This window comes from Styela clava, chromosome 14 (assembly GCF_964204865.1).
Source record: "Styela clava chromosome 14, kaStyClav1.hap1.2, whole genome shotgun sequence".
Classification (NCBI taxonomy): Eukaryota; Metazoa; Chordata; class Ascidiacea; order Stolidobranchia; family Styelidae; genus Styela; species Styela clava.
The window spans coordinates 11913788-11931945 of NC_135263.1; the positions used below are offsets into that span (position 1 = coordinate 11913788).

Below are 18158 nucleotides of genomic sequence, written 5' to 3' on the forward strand. Positions count from 1 at the left end.
AACAGATCAACATTAAACATTTATTTGCAAATTATTTTCGACTCTGGATAATCGCCATTGTTGTTAAAACGTTTATTCGTTATTACAATATCGCTTTAAAGTGAACGATTTGTGTTTCATCAATATTCTATTGAGAATAAAGCAGGGATGTGACAAAGAATAAATACCGGTACATAGCCGGTCTTAGCACTTTGTCAGAAGAGAATGGTGACGTGTACAGTACGAAGAAATAACTGGATTTGCTCAACCACCCATTGCCTTAACTCTAAAGTTGAATTTGGAACAATCTCTAGTATAGTGTAAAAAGCAAAGTTGCATTGTACCATTGTATATAAATAGTTGACTTACCATATATATATAAATAGTTGACTGTGTTTGAGAACTTCTTAACAAGCAGACAGTTATGGACTCTGGGATTTTCATCAATTTCAAAATAATTCTTTCGTAACAAAACACAAAATAACAATAATTGAAAATACATTTCGAAAGTTGTTTTAAAAATAAAGAGACCAGTGATGGAGTATACGATGTTGTTGTCATTACTGAATTCAATCAATATAGGAAGCTTTTAACATTCGAGACTAAAAATCTAATCTCTAATCTACATTAAATTTCGATTTATTTCTATTTTCAGAATTGTCGTCGGAATTATATAACAATGGAAAATACGACAACTAATTACATACGAACAGCGCATTGCGGATTTAAACATCTGAATGCACCAAGACTTACAACAGCAATATTGGCAGCTATTATTGTGGTTGAAAACAGTTTGCTTCTAATAGCTATCGCAACACACTGGAAGAAATTTCACTCAAATCTATACAGATTTGTTGCTTCACTTGTATGTGCAGACGTGTTCCGCGGCTTGTCAAATTTTGCCGTTGTTGTAAGTTCTTAGTTTTTACCTTAGTAGGAGAGATGTTTGGTGAATGGCCTGCTATAATAACTCTAAAATATACACAGGGAAGTAAGGCCACGAGTAGTCAACGATTGTGTTTGTTTGTTTTACTATTAATCTATGTCAAACAGGCTTTTTGACGAACTATTCTGGACAGCTATTCAGTACTCAAAGATTCGTGCTTATATTTTCAAATATATACTATTCTTTTTTTGTATTTGTTTGATATATATATATTTATATTTACAGATAATGCAAACTACAAATGCCGGACTAGATATTGTTTCAATGTTAAAAGCTGTTTCCTACGCATCACTTCTCGTGTGCATATTGAGGTATATACTTTCTACTGTTTAACAATGAACAAAATGCAAGTACTGAACTCAAATAATTTGACTAGAAATATGAATAAAGACTTGATACTAACCATGGCTTGCAATATAAATAGGTTTGGTTCACTCTAGACATAGATCGGGCATGACTTCTGCTGATTTGAGTATTCATAAATGACATGCGATATTAGTGTCGATCTATTTTGTTCCTTGGATTTTTCTTATTTTTCATTATCATTAGGATATATAAGTAACTCAATTATTTGACGAAACGTGAATTATTGTCTGGCTAACAATTCTTGACCATAATAATAAAAGTCATTCGAGATGCATGGCTCTCAATAGTGAAAGAAAACGAAAACTATTCAGAGATTATGTAAAACAAAATGCTTCGACGAAGAGTAAAACAATACATTTAATAGTATTTATCCTCGTCCATATCATTTTTTTTATTTAAAAGTGGCATAGTTATATAAATATATTTAGAAAAGTTCCTACTCGATTGGCTGTAAAGTGTACCTATTCATAACGTACGTACCAGCAGTTATCAAAATTTGATGGTGATTAACTATGGTCATTTTTATAGTACTAAGACATAACTCACAAACAAATTGTAAAGAAAAAAACTTGACTGACTTACTCATTATGTCATTTCATAGCATGACACTTCTAAATATTTCCGTCAAGTCAACGTATATAAGATCATGTGAGATAATGGCTCAAGCATATCCTGACCGATCTTGGACAAAAAATCTTACTTCCATTTCAAATGTTTTCAGGTAATTAAATTAGCTTGTAGCATTTCATGATTTGTTTTGTGGTGATTTATAGTTTTCATGATCCGAAATTTCTTTACAAATGTAGTTAATATAGCTAGTAGGAAACCTGTACTGAATATCAATTTTATTTTTAAACACTTTTCTGACAAGCTCTCTATTTCTGTTTATATGAAGAAGCATTTTAAAAATAACTTATCACTTTAATACTAAAATATCAAGTAGAGTTAATCAAATATTAAGCAGCAAAAATAATTTTGATAATTTGACAACTTTTAATATTTTATGCTATATTTCATCAGACTATTTACAATTTCAAATAGCTCTGCAGCCTATTTGAAAATTACTTCTTGTATGAACTATTTTTTTCATCTAATAACACTTTTATATGTAACCCAATCATGCCATTAAATTACTTCTCAATATTAACAATTTTTTATAAAAAATTGTCTGAAATTTCTACAGAAAAACACCTCATGTTAAGCGAATGATTATCAGTATTTGGTTACTTCTTCCTATTTTTACTTTGGTTGGTGTTATGACAAGATGTACAGAAGAAGAGCATGATTGCATGGAAGGTTGTTCGACTGTGGTGATTGATTCAAGTGGAGAGGAACAAAGATTATGCAAAAAGTTGACTGCAATAAATATTTATAATTTAACGTTAAATGTTGGGAATATTTGAGTCATATATTTGACGCTATTCATTTTAAATTTATACAAACTTGACGAGTTTAAAAAAATCTTGAAAAATTTACAAAATATTTTAGGAATTTTATCATTTTGAAAATACTTTAAGATTAGTCAAACCAGTGATGGCTTCTAACTTCTTCGTGAAATCAACAATATCCGAGTAAGATATAGAATTCAGATATGTGGGTGTTTACAAACATTCTGACTAGGAACGAAGTCAAAGGTTTTGAAGACAATCAAGTCAGATGGAAAATTTAGTTATACAAATACCTCCTTTAACTTACAAAATTTATTTTAGCACTTCATATTGCTCGAGTTTTATGGCTCCATTATCGTTTCCTTTTCTCCTGCTTACGAACGCAACATCTTGGTGTGCACTTGGCGTTTTGTTGGCTAGTACAGTTTATGTTGTATTTTTTAAAGTGATTATTACGCCAAATCCATCGATTGATCGTGGTTAGTGATTTTTTCCGTTTATTAAATTTATTTTTCATTTTATTTTATAATTAACTACTTCTTTTTCACAATTAAATGATGTTTCTTTCTAAAAATAAAATAAGTGAAAGTGGTGATAAAGATAGTTGTGCGCTGGTTGTTTAGAGTGATAAGTGTGACTAATCCCTAATGAATTATTATGCTATTTTTATAACAGCAAAGCCACTTCCTGGCATCGAAGTTACGACAACGGATGGATATAAAGAGAGAATTCCAGGAAAGAATTCTCTTGCGTTTGAACATACCTTAAAATATGAAGAAAGTGAGAATAATACATGGGCTGAATCTTCAGTAGTTGCTAGACAACAATTTGGATTCAACAACGATTTCATTTCAAAATTCTCTCTTGCTGTTACCATCCTTCAGTTTACATTTTGGTCTGCTCTCACTATTTCCACGCTCCGAGTATTTTTTACACAAAAGCATTCTTTGCCATACCTCAACGTGCAGATTTACTCCGTGAGTTATGGGTTAATATTCAAGAGTTTTTTGATGTTGAATAATGCTAGGTTTGTGACTTCATCCCACATCTAAGGGAAGATGTGTATGTTAGATGCTAATTGTTTTCGGTATTTAAAAAAATAGATTTTTACAAATATGTGGCTGGTTGTATATAGTCACGAGGGAGATCATAATTTCTGAATCAACTGGATTCTTGTGAATCAATCGAAAATGATTATTCTCTGGATTGATCGGAATCAAAATTGCTACTGATTTCTCTTGGCATTAGTCATTTATCGACATTATTCAATGTAAAAATTCGTTAAACTGTGCATCGTTGATGTGCGATATTAAGAACAACTATTTATAATTATTTTTGGATTTTGCTGATATTTGGAATAAATGACAACCAAGATGATCAAAGCATTTTTCCAGAACAATATTATGATATTTTGCCGATATATGTCGTTGTTACCGTGCACAGATGTAACGATGTCTTGTTTTTTAGAATATTTTTACACTTCCAAGTCTTGCTAATCCTTGGATATGCTTCTTCACAATGACCAAATTGAAAGATGCAGTAATAGCAACTTATTTTAAACACAGGTAACTAAAACACTGTTAAATAAAGTATATGTATGTTGTGACTGATATAGTTGTATCCTAGTTATTATGAGTTGCCAAGTCAAAATATTGTTATGAAGTAGTTACAGCTTTGCTATAGAGATGCTTCTGCACAAAAGTCCGGGCGTATATAATTTTCATGAGAAAATGTTACAGGTAGTAAGTACAGACAAGTAGCCTACTTGGTATGTTCTAATCAAACTTATCCTCATAATAATGATTTATTGTCTTATCTAGTCCCACTCATCACATTCATCTAAACATTGTGAATTGTTTTATTTCAAGTTTTGTCAATATATTCGTGACAAATCTTTGAAAAATTCGTTACAGCTACACGGAGCTTGAATATTATCCCATGTATATTGTTTCAGATGCCGATTCAGGAAGCGACGCGTCACCAGTGGCTAACTCAATTCAATTCATCCAAGACATAATGTGAATGTAGTTATAATGAGCACTCTTTGAAGAAAAATAAGTCTAATTTATCAGGCTTGCAACTCAAAATGATGTGAATGTCATATGTTTTGATATCGTCTTTTTGCACTATTTTAGTATTTTGTAATACTCAATCAATGAATTTATTGAAAAATAGTTGTCGGTGATGATTTTGAGTTTAGCACTAGCATTAGCACAGACAATAATTATGATCCCAACCGACTTAATTTGTAGTACGGAGCTATATTGGGCCTTTAAAAAAAATTGTCATTTTTTCACAGAGAAACATTTCTTGTAAACATTTAATGGGAGATTACAGGGAGCTTAAATTATTCGATTGGAACTTTCTTTTATCACAAACAAAACAATCGTTTCGAACCAGTTGTGTTAAAAACACAAATTTTAGTCACACCATTCACTCCCTAGTTTGCTCTTGGTAAACCTGTACACATTGAGGAAGTAGTCGGAAAACCCGGAACCCAAGCATTCCTGGTCTTGCCCCTACGCTAATCAAGTAATTGCTGTTTCTTTATACAAATTTTGAATCCGAATTTCATGAAAAGACCGACGAATGGTCAGTGCGACTCATATCATAAAACAGTGGCCACTTTCAAGCAGGCCCAAACATTGTGTTATTGACACTGACAAATTATATTCTCATTGTCAAAATTTGAAGCACGAACAATGTTTACGTAAATCAATTCATGAGCAAATCTATAAAATTGATGTTGGGGAATTATCAACACTTTAACTGTTTATGAAGTTTAGTGAGTGGCCCCTTTGGTTTCCGCCTCTGCACTAATGCTGGCCTTTGGGGACTATTAACTATCCTTTCTGTCATCTACAAAACAAGATCATAGTGTGTTCAATTAAATAAAATATATTGATAATTACGTTTCTTTAAGTTGACTTTCGGAAAATTAACTGTCTGATTCCAATCTACTGCCGTTTATCTACATCTGACTCATGGCAACATGACCTTGGCTTGTTATTCTTAACAACGCTGATCCCAGCTCGAGCGATTCAGAGGTGCACGGAGTCCGTATTTTTCACAATTGCTGCTTGGTTGACAACGGTTATGCCGTTATGTACACTGTCTAAAAATCTAATGCAAAAATTGTAGGCTAATTGGATATTCATCTACCTTTTATGTTTAGTTTCTCTTTGAATTTGGATTTTTTTTTTCTTCCATATATTATATATATATATATTTACGTTTTCTTTCAAAAAAGTCAAAAGGGTAATAGCTATTTGGTGGTTTTCATGTTTTTCAAATTTGTTATATAAACATATTATTCAATTGTTTTGATGTCTCATTTTTTATGTTTTATAAATAATAATATTTAGAAGCATTGGTTTTTAACAAATTTCTTTATCAAGCTGACTCAGCATTGTAGGTGTCGCTGCTCAAAAACCTTTCGTGGTCCCTCGCGACTCCTGTCACACATATAAAGTTCGTCCTTTTTCATTTACTCTATATCTTGCCACATTTCCGTGATATATTTATATTGATTGTGTTGACGAATAAATGATGATTAATTGATCAACCAACTGTGCCTTCTCTAAATTAGAGCAGTGGATACTGGAAGACTGTTATATACGCACAAGCTGATACCAGCTTGATACAATACGACATCATGATTACCTGATATTTGATAATTTCGTTGATCCATTGCCTGTTCATCAAATGCATCACGATACCTACTTTAAACATATGTACAAAGCAATACCCATGGATTATTGTTATACAATAAAAATTTCGAACAAATTCCAAATCTCAGTTTAAAAAAGTGAAGTACCGATAAGATCAGACGACAGCAAAAATTTTTGCATCTTCAACAGACGTTCGTTTGGGTGAAAAAATTCCGTGGTATTTTCGTGCGGAATGCTAATTTAAAATTTAGCCATTCTATTAGTCAAGGTTTTTTTTGCTGTATTGTTATCATGGTCTGGCTTAAAAATGTTTGTTCTCGTCACTATCTTCCATGACTGAATTTAATTAAAACGAGCCTTTCTACCAGTCCTTGGACAGGAGCAAGAAACTAATTGGCCTAACACCTTAATTGACATCTATGATGGAAATCACCGTTAAAACACCTAATTACTGAATTGATGAATAACTGCTGCTGTTGTCACTGGTCATTTAGTAATCGCCTTAAAAGTGTAATATCTCACGGTTTCTGATTCATTAATATTCAAATAAAAACAACAATAACGAGAGGAGACTGATGCTCAAATATATGGACAAGAAAGTCCAAACGACGTAGTACAGGTATGCAATCTGTCACAGTAGTCGATCAGTACCAACCGTCACGATGTCATCACAAAAACACGTTCCCATGAATAAAAATGAAACAGCGGAATTTAAGATGAGACATCAGATTTCATGAGAAATTTAGGAACAAAAAAAGATAGTAAATAGCCTTCTAGAGAAAAATACAGTCTTTCAAAGCAATTGGTCCTGTAATAAACGAGAAAATATTTTTTTCATGCGGTAACAACAAGAATGAGAAAGAAAAGAAAATCAACAACATCATGACAAAACGCTGCATGCGGATACTTCGAGATTAAAAAGGAAAATGCGCCATATGCTTAAATATTCAAATGTTTTTACAGAATCCAAAACAGATTCTTTCCAAATAAAGCACATCTTCCTAAACGATTTATACGAGTGGTTCTCAACCATTTTTTAGTGTCGGAGCCAAATTTTAAACCTCAAAGTTTTAAGGAGCCGCATAAAAAAACAAAACTCAAGTACGTACAGTATTATAAGATACCGAAATCAACAAAACTCGTTGTAAAAACCAAGTTCACGCTATACTTGACATTGGCTCTATATTCAGAAGTCTGAATAATCCTGGTCTAATCGTGATGGATGCATTCTTCAGTAATTAATTATCGATCTTATGATCGGTAAGTATGTTGATAGGTATTTGTCTGTTTGTTTGTTAGTCTGTCTGTCTGTTAGATACACGCGATATCTCATGAAAGCGGGGTTGAATCTGCTTTGAATATTGCATATGCATTCAATATATTTCGGATCAGAAGCCTATTGATATTGGATGAATTATGTCGTATAATTAGAGTTATTAAATAATTAGTGATGGGACACACGATGTCACTAATCCCCTAACTTTCGATCGATAAGTCTTCGATCTCCGACCGATATTCTGGTATATATATATATCAATAGCTAACTTCATATTTTCATAATGATATCTATTTTAATTTGAAAATACTTCTCTTTCTAATCTCATTGTAACGCCTGATTGTATTTATGAATAGTGCGAGTCTTTTTGAAGATTTGATTCGCATTTTGTCTTGACAAACTAACATATAAATATTTTGTAATATATATGTAATAAACAGGACTTTTGATCGATTAGAAGAAACTTAAGCTTTTCAATGAAATAGCTTCCATCAAGATGAAGTTGTTGGGCATTATTTTAATATTCACCGCATTTCCCCGTTCGAAAATGAAAAACACTACATCAGTGACAGTGACCATACGTTTCCTAGCTGTTATTTAGCGAAAGCCAAAACAAGTAGTTTCAAATGATTTACAGTACCGGTAGTCTTTCTTACCAAAAAAATTTCCACCAGTTTGCTGAAATGCGATCGAGGAGTGATCACTCGCACTTCTAATACCGCTTTCAACTACACTGGTCCGGGAAAATGTGTTTTGTTCCATAACAACAATAGGGACCTACGCCAGTTATTAGTACCATTGAATAACAAGAAAGCAATACTCAAATATATGGATACGAAAGCCAAATCGAAATTTACGAAAATTTAAAAAAAATTTCCGACTTCCGCGTAGCACGAAATCCGATAAGGTCCACCGCAACAACAAAATCAACTCAATGGGATACTATTGAATTAAACCCTGGTAATTCAGAACCCATCGCATGTGAAACAAGAGAGCGGTGCTAAAATATATGAACACGGAGGCCGAAACGAAGTAGTGCGGGTATGCAATCTTTCACAGTAGACTACCGGTACCGCACCATTCTTGATTTCGCCGGACCACCTGATCGTGAACGCGGAACCGCCACAAGATGCAAAATTTTCAATTTTGATGACGTCATCGCACACAAAAGCGATTTTGCTGCATAAAAACAAGAATAAGAATACAAAATTGCCAAACGATCTTTAGGTCCACTTTGTGTGTAAAAATGAACAGCATAATAATTTTTAGCAAGAGTTTTTATGAAGAATGTTGTGACCAGAGCAGAAATTTTTGTATCTCTATTAATATTAGTTAGAGTTCGTTTTAGTAAAAACATTAAAGACAGGTTTTTTCGTATGAAATCCTAATTTGAAATTTAGCTATTCTATTATTAGTCAAGGTGTTTCCATTGAATTGTTGTCATAATTTTCTCAAAATTGTTTGTTTATGTCACTATTTTCTATGATCGAATTTTTCGACAATGAGCCCTTTAATACCAGTCCTTGGACCGAAGCAAGAAACAAATTGGCTTAACATCTTAATTAACATCTATGATGGAAATCATCGTTAAAACACCTAATTACTAAATTGATGAATAACTGCTGCTGTTGTCACTGGTCATTTAGTAATCGCCTTAAAGGTGGAGAATCTCACGGTTTCTGATTCATTAATATTCAAATGAAAACAACAATAATAAGAGATCGATGCTCAAATATATGGACACGAAAATCAAATCGCCGTAGTACGGGTGTGCAATCTGTCACAGTAGTCGATCAGTGCCAACCGTCACGATGTCACAAAAACGTGTTCCCATGAATAAAAATAAAACAGCGGAATTCAAGATGAGACATCAGATTTCACGAGAAATTTAGGAACAAATAATGATAATAAATACCCTTTTAGAGAAAAATACAGTCTTTCAAAGCAATCGTTCTTGTAATAAACGAGAAAATGATTTTTTTCATACGGTAACAACAAGAATGAGAAAGAAAAAACCTTAAGGTTTTAAGGAGCCGCGTAAAAAACCAAACTCAAGTATGTACAGTATTTCAAAATACCAACATCAACAAAACTCGTTGTAAAAACCAAGTTCACGCTGAACTTGACATTGGCTTTTAATTTTGAAGTCGTGGCGCAATCGTGATGAATGCATTCTTCAGTAATATATGAATTAATAGCTAACCTTATTTTGTCTTAATGATATTTATTTTAGTTTGAAATACTTCTCTTTCCAATCCCTTTATAACGCCTGATTATATTTATGAATAGTGTGAGCTTTTTTGAAGGTTTGCTTGGCATTTTGTCTTGACAAACTAACAAATAAATATGTTGTTCGAAAACTTTGCACAGTGTACGGCAGGGGTCGCAACCAACGGCCTGCGGGCCAGATCCGGCCTGCTTAGTAAAATAATCCGGCCGTCGACTTTTCACTGAATTATAGCGACAAACGGCTGTTTTCACGATTATATACTTTCCGTAACCAAATTTATTGTGACACACGTGTAGACTAAATTATATTATAACCTAACAATTTCGTGAACAGCTACTCGTTTAATATGCTTACCATTCAAATATAATCAGACAAATGAAAAAAAGACGCAGAAAATATTCAATGCAGTGAGGAAATAAAATCCATATTTTATTCGATAGACGTGTCACTGCTTGATTTTTATAAGAAATATCTTCTTGAACAAAGTCTCTATCCAAATTTGACAAACCATGTGAATTTCAATCGAATATCAACTTTCTAAAAGTATGTGTGTCCCGCCAAGACTTGCAACGCTTAATTTTGGCCCGCAAGCGACAAAAGGGTAGCCGGCCCCTTGGTGTACGGGATAGCTTGCTCGTGATTACTGGAAACAATCAAATCAGTGTATTAAAACGTAGGCTGGATATTGTGAGACAACACTATGACGTCATCATAAAATGTGCACATGAAAAGACCAAACAGGTACGATGACATCAATCTTCAGTTTTTCAATTTCAAGTTATTGATTAATTTTTAATGAAAATGATTGATTTTTGAAGGATATCGAGGGCCGCAGGAAGAATCACTGATTTAGACAATTACTTTCTACATGTACACAGATACTACAGCAAAAAGTGATTTCTTACGACTGGTTACACCTTGACCAACCTTTTTTTTTTCGTGGTGACAGACCAAGCAAGAATTTCAGAATATCGGCAGCATCATTATCTTGATGTAGCAGGACAATTGATAATCTTAAACGTCCCCTTCTTTATTTTATGCCTAAGTTCCATTTTTCAAAATGAACCAAAGAATTGCTGGACAAATGAAAGAAAACAGATCAACATTAAACATTCATTAGCAAATTATTTTCGACTTTGGATAATCGCCATTGTTGTTAAAACGTGTATTCATTATTACAATATCGCTTTAAAGCGAACGATTTATGCTTCATCAATATTCTATCGAAGAGAATAAAGTATGGATGTGACGAAGAATAAATACCGGTACATAGCCGGTCTTGGCACTTTGTCAGAAGAGGATGGTGACGTGTACAGTCCGAAAAATAGCTGGATATGCTCACCTACCCCTTGCCTTGACTCTAAAGTTAAATTTAGAACAATCTCTAGTATAGTGTAAAGAGCATAGTTGCATTGTACCCACTTACCATATATAAATAGTTTACTGTGTTTGGTTGTCCTTGGATAGAGCTTCCATAACTTCTTAACAAGCAAACAGTTGGGATTTTCATCAGTTTCTATAAATATTTTATACCAACTCTTTTGTAACAGTACAAAACAATAAATGATTATACGAAATAATTGTAAACAGTAATTGAAAGTATATTTCGAAATTTGTACTAACAATAAAGAGACCAGTGACGAAATATAAGATGTTGTTGTCATTACTGACTCTAATCAATATACAAAGATTTTACCATTTGAGACTAATCATACCAATCTAAATTTATATTTTCATTCATTTCTATTTTGAGAATTGTCCTCGGAATTATATAACAATGGAAAATACGACAACTTATTACATACGAACAGCGCATTGCGGATTTAAACTTATGAATGCACCAAGAGTTACAACAGCAATATTGACATCTGTTATTGTTGTTGAAAACAGTTTGCTTCTGATAGCTATCGCAACACACTGGAAAAAATTTCACTCAAATCTATACAGATTTGTTGCTTCACTTGTGTGTGCAGACTTGTTCTTTGGCTTGTCAAATTTTGCCGTTGCGGTAAGTTCTTAGTTTTTACCTTATCTTAGTAAGAGGGATTGGTGAATGGAAGCCTGCTACAATAACTCCAAAATACGCACAGGGAGGGAAGGCCACGAGTAGTTGAAGACTTGTGCTTGCTTATTTTACTATCATTGGATCTATGTATTTTTGGCAAAATGTTTATCGGAAAAATTATTATCCGGACAATAATTGACAAAAAGGAGCTACGTGGGCCCAATTTTTTTATAGTAAAAAATGCGACGTCTAACAGGCTTTTTGACGGGATATTCGGTAATATTCGTGCCTATATTTTAAATACTATTCTTTTTTTTATTTTATTTATCTATTTACAGATAATGTATACTACAAATGCCGGACTAGATATTGTTTCAATGTTAAAAGCTGTTTCCTACGCATCATTTCTCGTGTGCATATTGAGGTATATACTTTTTACTGTTTAGCAATGAACAAAATGCAAGTACTGAAGTCAAATAACTTGACTATAAATTTGAATAAAGACTGACTGACTTCTGATTTGAGTATTCATAAATGACATGCAATATTAGTGCCGATCTATTTTGTTCCTTGGATTTTCCTTATTTTTCACTATCATTAGGATATACAGGTAACTTCATCATTTGACGAACCGTGATATATTTATTTATTTGCTAACAATTCCCGTCGACCATAATAATAGAAATCATTCGAGATGCATGACTTCCAATAGTGAAAGAAAACGAAAACTATTCAGAGATTATGTAGAACCAAATGTTTCGACAAAGAGTTTGACAATCCTTTTGACAGTAATCATCACTTAATCATTTTTTTCATTTAAAAAAATGGTATAATCATATAAATATATTCAGAAAAGTTCTGACTCAATTTGGTGTGAATATACCTAACCATCAACCAGCAGTTATCAAAATTTGATGGTGGAATATTATAGTCATTTTCATAACACTAAGACATAGCTCCTGATACAAATTGTAATTAAAACTTGACTGATTTACTCATTATGTCATTCCATAGCATGACACTTCTAAATATTTCTGTCAAGTCAACGTGTATAAGATCATGTGAGATTATGGTTCAAGCATATCCTGACCGATCTTGGACAAAAAATCTTACTTCCATTTCAGGTGTTTTCAGGTAATTAAATTAACTTATAGCATTTCATGATTTGTTTTGTGGTGATTTATAGTTTTCATGATTCGAACTTTCTTTACAAATGTAGTTAATATAGCTAGTAGGAAACCTGTACTGAATACCATTATTGTTTTCGAACACTTTTCTGATAAAATCTTACCACTTCAATACTTAAATATCAAGTAGAGTTAATCAAATATTAGGCAGCAAAAATAATTTGACAACTTTTTATATTTTATGCTATATTTCATCAGACTATTTACAATTTCAAATAGCCCTGCAGCTTATTTGAAAAATACTTCTGGTATGAACTATTTTTTTTCATCTAATGATTCTAGTCCATCTAACATTTTTATATGTAACCCACTCATGCCATTAAATTACTTTTCAATATTAACATTTTTTTTTGAAAATTTGTCTGAAATTTTTACAGAAAAACACATCATGTTAAACGAATGATTATAAGTATTTGGTTACTTCTTCCTATTTTTACTTTGGTTGGTGTTATGACAAGATGCACAGAAGAAGAGCATGATTGCATGGAAGGTTGTTCGACTATGGTGATTGATTCAAGTGGAGAAGAGCAAAGATTATGCAAAATGTTAATTTAACCTTCCATATTGAAAATATTTGAGTTGAATATTTGACGCTATTCATTTCAAATTTATACAGATTTGACGAGTTTTAAAAAATCTTGAAATGTGATAGTAGGATTATACAAAATAATTTGAAAATTTATCATTTGAAAATAGTCTAAGATTACCTAAACAAGTGATGACTTCTAACTTCTTTGTGAAATCAACATTATCCGAGCATGGTATAGAATTCAGAAATGTGGGTGTTTACAAACAGTCTGACTAAGAACAAAGTCAAAAATTTTTGGAGACAGGGGGAACTATTTTGAAAAGACTGCCAGATGGAAAATTAAATTTTTTCAAATACCTTCTTTAATTTACAAAAATTTTCTTAGTACTCCACATTGCTCGGGTTTTATGGCTCCATTATCGTTTCCTTTTCTCCTGCTTACGAACGCAACATCTTGGTGTGCACTTGGAATTTTGGTGGCTAGTACTGTTTATGTTGTATTTTTTAAAGTGATTATTACGCCAAAACCATCAATTGATCATGGTTAGTGATTTTTCTGTTTATTGAAACTATTGTTTTTTTTTTGTTAATTTTATTATTTCATAATTACTACTTCTTCTTCACAATTAAATGGGTACTCCTGGAGTATGCGTACCAAGATGTCGCACAACCTGAACCCTGACCTTGTACACAACTTGAGTTCAGGTTGTGCGCCATTTTGGTGCGCATACCTCAGGCGGATCATTGAATGTTTTTAAAAATAAAGTAAAGGAGGTGGTAAGAAAGATAGATGTGCGATGGTTGTTTAGAATGATAAGTGTTGCTAATCTTTAATGATTTATTATGCTATTTTTATAACAGAAAAGCCACTTCCTGGCATCGAAGTTACGACAACGGATGGATATAAAGAGAGAATTTCAGGACAGAATTCTCTTGCGTTTGAACATACTTTAAAATATGAAGAAAGTGAAAATATTACGTGGGCTGAATCTTCATTAGTTGCCAGACAACAATTTGGGTTCAACAACGATTTTATTTCAAAATTCTCTCTTGCTGTTACCATTCTTCAGTTTACATTTTGGTCTGCACTCACTACGTTTACGCTTCGAGCATTTTCTACACAAAAGCAGCTTTTGTCATACCTCAACGTGCAGATTTACTCCGTGAGTTATGGGTTTATATTTAAGATTTTTTAGATGTTGAGTAATGCTAGGTTTGTGAAGGGAGGATGTGTATGTTAGATGGTATTTGTCCTTGGTATTTTAAATGGTAATTCAGAGTTTTACAAATAAGTGGCTGGTTGTCTAAGATCATGGAGTCATAAAATCTGAATCAACCGGGTTCTTGTCAATCAATCAAAAATCATTATGCTCCGGATTAATGGGAATCAACATTGATCCTGATTTCTCTTGACATTAGTCATTTATCGACATTATTCAATGTAAAAAATTCGTTAATCTGTGCATCGTTGATGTGCGATATTAAGAACAACCATTTATAATTGTTTTTGGATATTACTTATATTTGGAATAAATGACAAATGAAAATGACTTACAACGCATTTTTCCAAAACAATCTTATTATATTTTGCCGATAAAAGTCATTGTTACCGTGCACAGATGTAACGATGACTTGTTTTTTTAGAATATTTTTACACTTCCAAGTCTTGCTAATCCTTGGATATGCTTCTTTACAATGACCAAATTAAAAGATGCAGTCATAGCAACTTTTTTTAAACACAGGTAACTAAAACACTGGTAAATAAAGTATATATATGTTGTGACCGATATAATTGTATCCTAGTTATTATGAGTTGCCAAGTCAAAATGCGAACCAAGATGGCGGACATCGGAACGTAACATGGGTACCAGGTTAGGGTTAGGCGATAATTTTTTTCCAAATTTCCTTATTTTAGTCATATTATCAGTTCGAAGACTAGCCAAGAGCCTCCCGTAGTATTTATAGCTAAAATTATAGCCTAACCCTAACCTAGTACACATATTACATTCCGATGTCCGCCATCTTGGTTCGCATACTTCAGGAGCCCCGTCAAAATATTGTTATGAAGTAGTTACAGCTTTGGTATAGATGCTTCTGCACAAAAGTCCAGGCGTATATAATTTTCATGAGAAAATGTTACAGGTACAATACTTGCTAACAAGTAGTCTACTTGGTATGTTCTAATCGAATCTATCCTCATAATAATTTTTTTATGGTCTCATCTAGTCCCACTCATCACATTCATCTAAACTTTGTGAATTGTTTTATTTCAAATTTCGTCAATATATTCGTGACAAATATTTGAAAAATAAGTTACAGCTATACTGAGCTTGAATATTATCACATGCATATTGTTTCAGATGCCGATTCAGGAAGAGACGCGTCACCAGTACAATGGCAATTCAAATCAATTCATCCAACACATAACGTGAATGTTGTTATAATGAGCACTCATTGAAGAAAAATAAAATTGGCTTGCAACTCAAAATGAAGTAAATGTCATATGTTTTGATATCGTCTTTTTGCATTATTTTATTATTTTGTAATACCCAATCAATGAATTTATTGAAAAATAAAACAAACTTTTCAAAGCTGTCGGTGATGATTTTGAGTTCAGCACTAGCATTAGCACACACAATGATTATGATTCCAACCAACTCAATTCGTAGTGCGGTGCTATATTAGGACTTGAAAAAAAACTTTGTCAGTTTATTCACAGAGAAACATCACTTGTAAACATTTAATGGGAGATGACAAAAAGCTTCAATTATTTGATTGAAACTTTCTTTCACCACAAACAAAACAATTGTTTCCCGCCAGTTGTTTCAACAACACAAATTTCAATCACACAATTCACTCCCTAGTTTGCTTTTGGTAAATCTATACACATTGAGGAAGTAGTAGGAAGACCCCGTAACTCAAGCATTCCTGGTCCTATAGCAGTTTCTAATCAGACAGCGTTCTTTACATTTAAACCTGTTGCTCCTAGGCTAATTAGATAATTGCTGTTTTTTTTATATAAATTTTGAATCCGAAGTTGACCGGCGAGTGGTCAGTACGACTCATCTTATAAAACAGTGGCCACTTTCGAGCAGGCCCAAACATTGTGATATTGAAGCACGAACGAGGTTTACGAAAATCAATTCATAAACAAATCTATAAAATTGATGTTGAGGAATTACCAAAACTTCAACTGTTTATAAACTTCAGTGTGTGGTTTCTTTGGTTTCCGCTCTTCCGCTGATGCTGGCCACTGGGAGCTATTCACTATCATTTCTGTCATCTGTGCGCTACAAAACAAGATCACAGATGTGTCCAACCAACTGTGCCATCTCTAAATTAGAGCAGTGGATACTGGAAGACAGTTATATGTACGTACAGGCTGATACCAGCTTGACACAATACGACATCATATTTACCTGATATTTGATAATTTTGTTGATTCATTGCCTGTTCATCAAATGCTTCACGATACCTACTTTAAACATATGTACAATGAAATACCCATTGGTTAATATAATACAACAAAAATTGTGAACATACAGTATTCCAAATCTGTATAGAGGACTTGCACGGGTCGCGTGACTTTGTTTACTGGACGGCAAAAATACAAAAACGTCCATTTTGCTCCTGTCAGTTGCAAGTCGGATTATACGTTTCCGTTTTGTTTGACTGTTGAAAATGGTTATTTCGTATTGTTCCGCTGGCTGTACGTATAGTATCGACAACGAAATGGATCTTCAGTTTTATTCCACTGTTTTCAAAAGATCCGGAACGTCGCGCAATGTGGATATCATCTATTGGCAGGACTGCTTGGGGTCAAGTCTAGAAGTCATCTCGCTTGTGTTTCACTGTTTGCGGACGGCACTTCGTTGATGGTGGGTGATAATGTGCCGTTATCAATTTCTTTAAATATCCATAAGCTCCCTCATTTCAATGGAAAACAGATGACAAACTACTGTTATTGGTAGGTCTAGGCGTAGGCCTACTTGCAGACTTGACTTGTGTAAGGAATTAATCATCAATTGCTATTGTTTCCCTAATTAGCAAGTAATCTATTAGTAAGTGTGAAAGGTTGAATAGATAACTAAATTTTAACGCCAGTGCTCATGCAAAAAATAACCAGAATTCAATTGAATTCGCCATTTAGGAATACGCTCACCACCGCATTTCTGACCCCCCTGGTAGTTGCACAGGTTCGAATCCCATGCGGGGATAGTTATGTGTGAGAGGATTGCAGCTCTCCTCCCACTGAGGGTGGTTCACACGAGCGCTGGTCGATTACGACATCCCCCACCATCAAGTCCATGCTTCTGAAAACAAATAACTGGCTAACTAATCCCGACATAGAATGGTAATCGTACGATGTTGCACATTGCAATCCCCATCTTCCCCCTTCAATCCCCAATTCCTCCCAGATAAATCCTATCCTAAAAACTACCGACATTGGTAGGCATATTTAACCCATTATCATCTGCTTATGTCCCATCAATATTTGAATTTTTGCCATCCCCAGAGAGGAAAAGAATAGTTAGAAAAAGAGAGATTTTGAAGAAAGGCAAAAGGCAGGATCATTTCAAC

At 33.4% G+C, this 18158-nt stretch overlaps 2 protein-coding genes across 3 annotated transcripts; both read left to right on the plus strand.

Annotated features, from left to right (window-relative positions):
- Positions 1-416: 416 nt before the first annotated feature.
- Positions 417-5188, plus strand: LOC120341598 (uncharacterized). Its single transcript, XM_078120005.1, has 8 exons — positions 417-889; positions 1151-1236; positions 1893-2012; positions 2475-2642; positions 3001-3158; positions 3355-3656; positions 4147-4244; positions 4634-5188. Exons 1-8 carry the CDS (start codon positions 659-661, stop codon positions 4668-4670), a joined length of 1200 nt encoding a protein of 399 aa, XP_077976131.1. The 5' UTR covers positions 417-658; the 3' UTR covers positions 4671-5188.
- Positions 5189-11037: 5849 nt separating this feature from the next.
- LOC120341596 (uncharacterized) lies at positions 11038-16122 on the plus strand. 2 transcript variants are annotated; one of them, XM_039410132.2, is made up of 8 exons: positions 11038-11864; positions 12200-12285; positions 12876-12995; positions 13426-13593; positions 13963-14120; positions 14439-14740; positions 15222-15319; positions 15938-16122. In XM_039410132.2, exons 1-8 carry the CDS (start codon positions 11634-11636, stop codon positions 16002-16004), a joined length of 1230 nt encoding a protein of 409 aa, XP_039266066.2. In that variant the 5' UTR covers positions 11038-11633; the 3' UTR covers positions 16005-16122. The 2 variants fall into 2 exon arrangements, with proteins under 2 accessions (XP_039266066.2, XP_077976260.1); XM_078120134.1 differs by lacking the exon at positions 12876-12995.
- The last annotated feature ends 2036 nt before the right edge of the window (positions 16123-18158 follow it).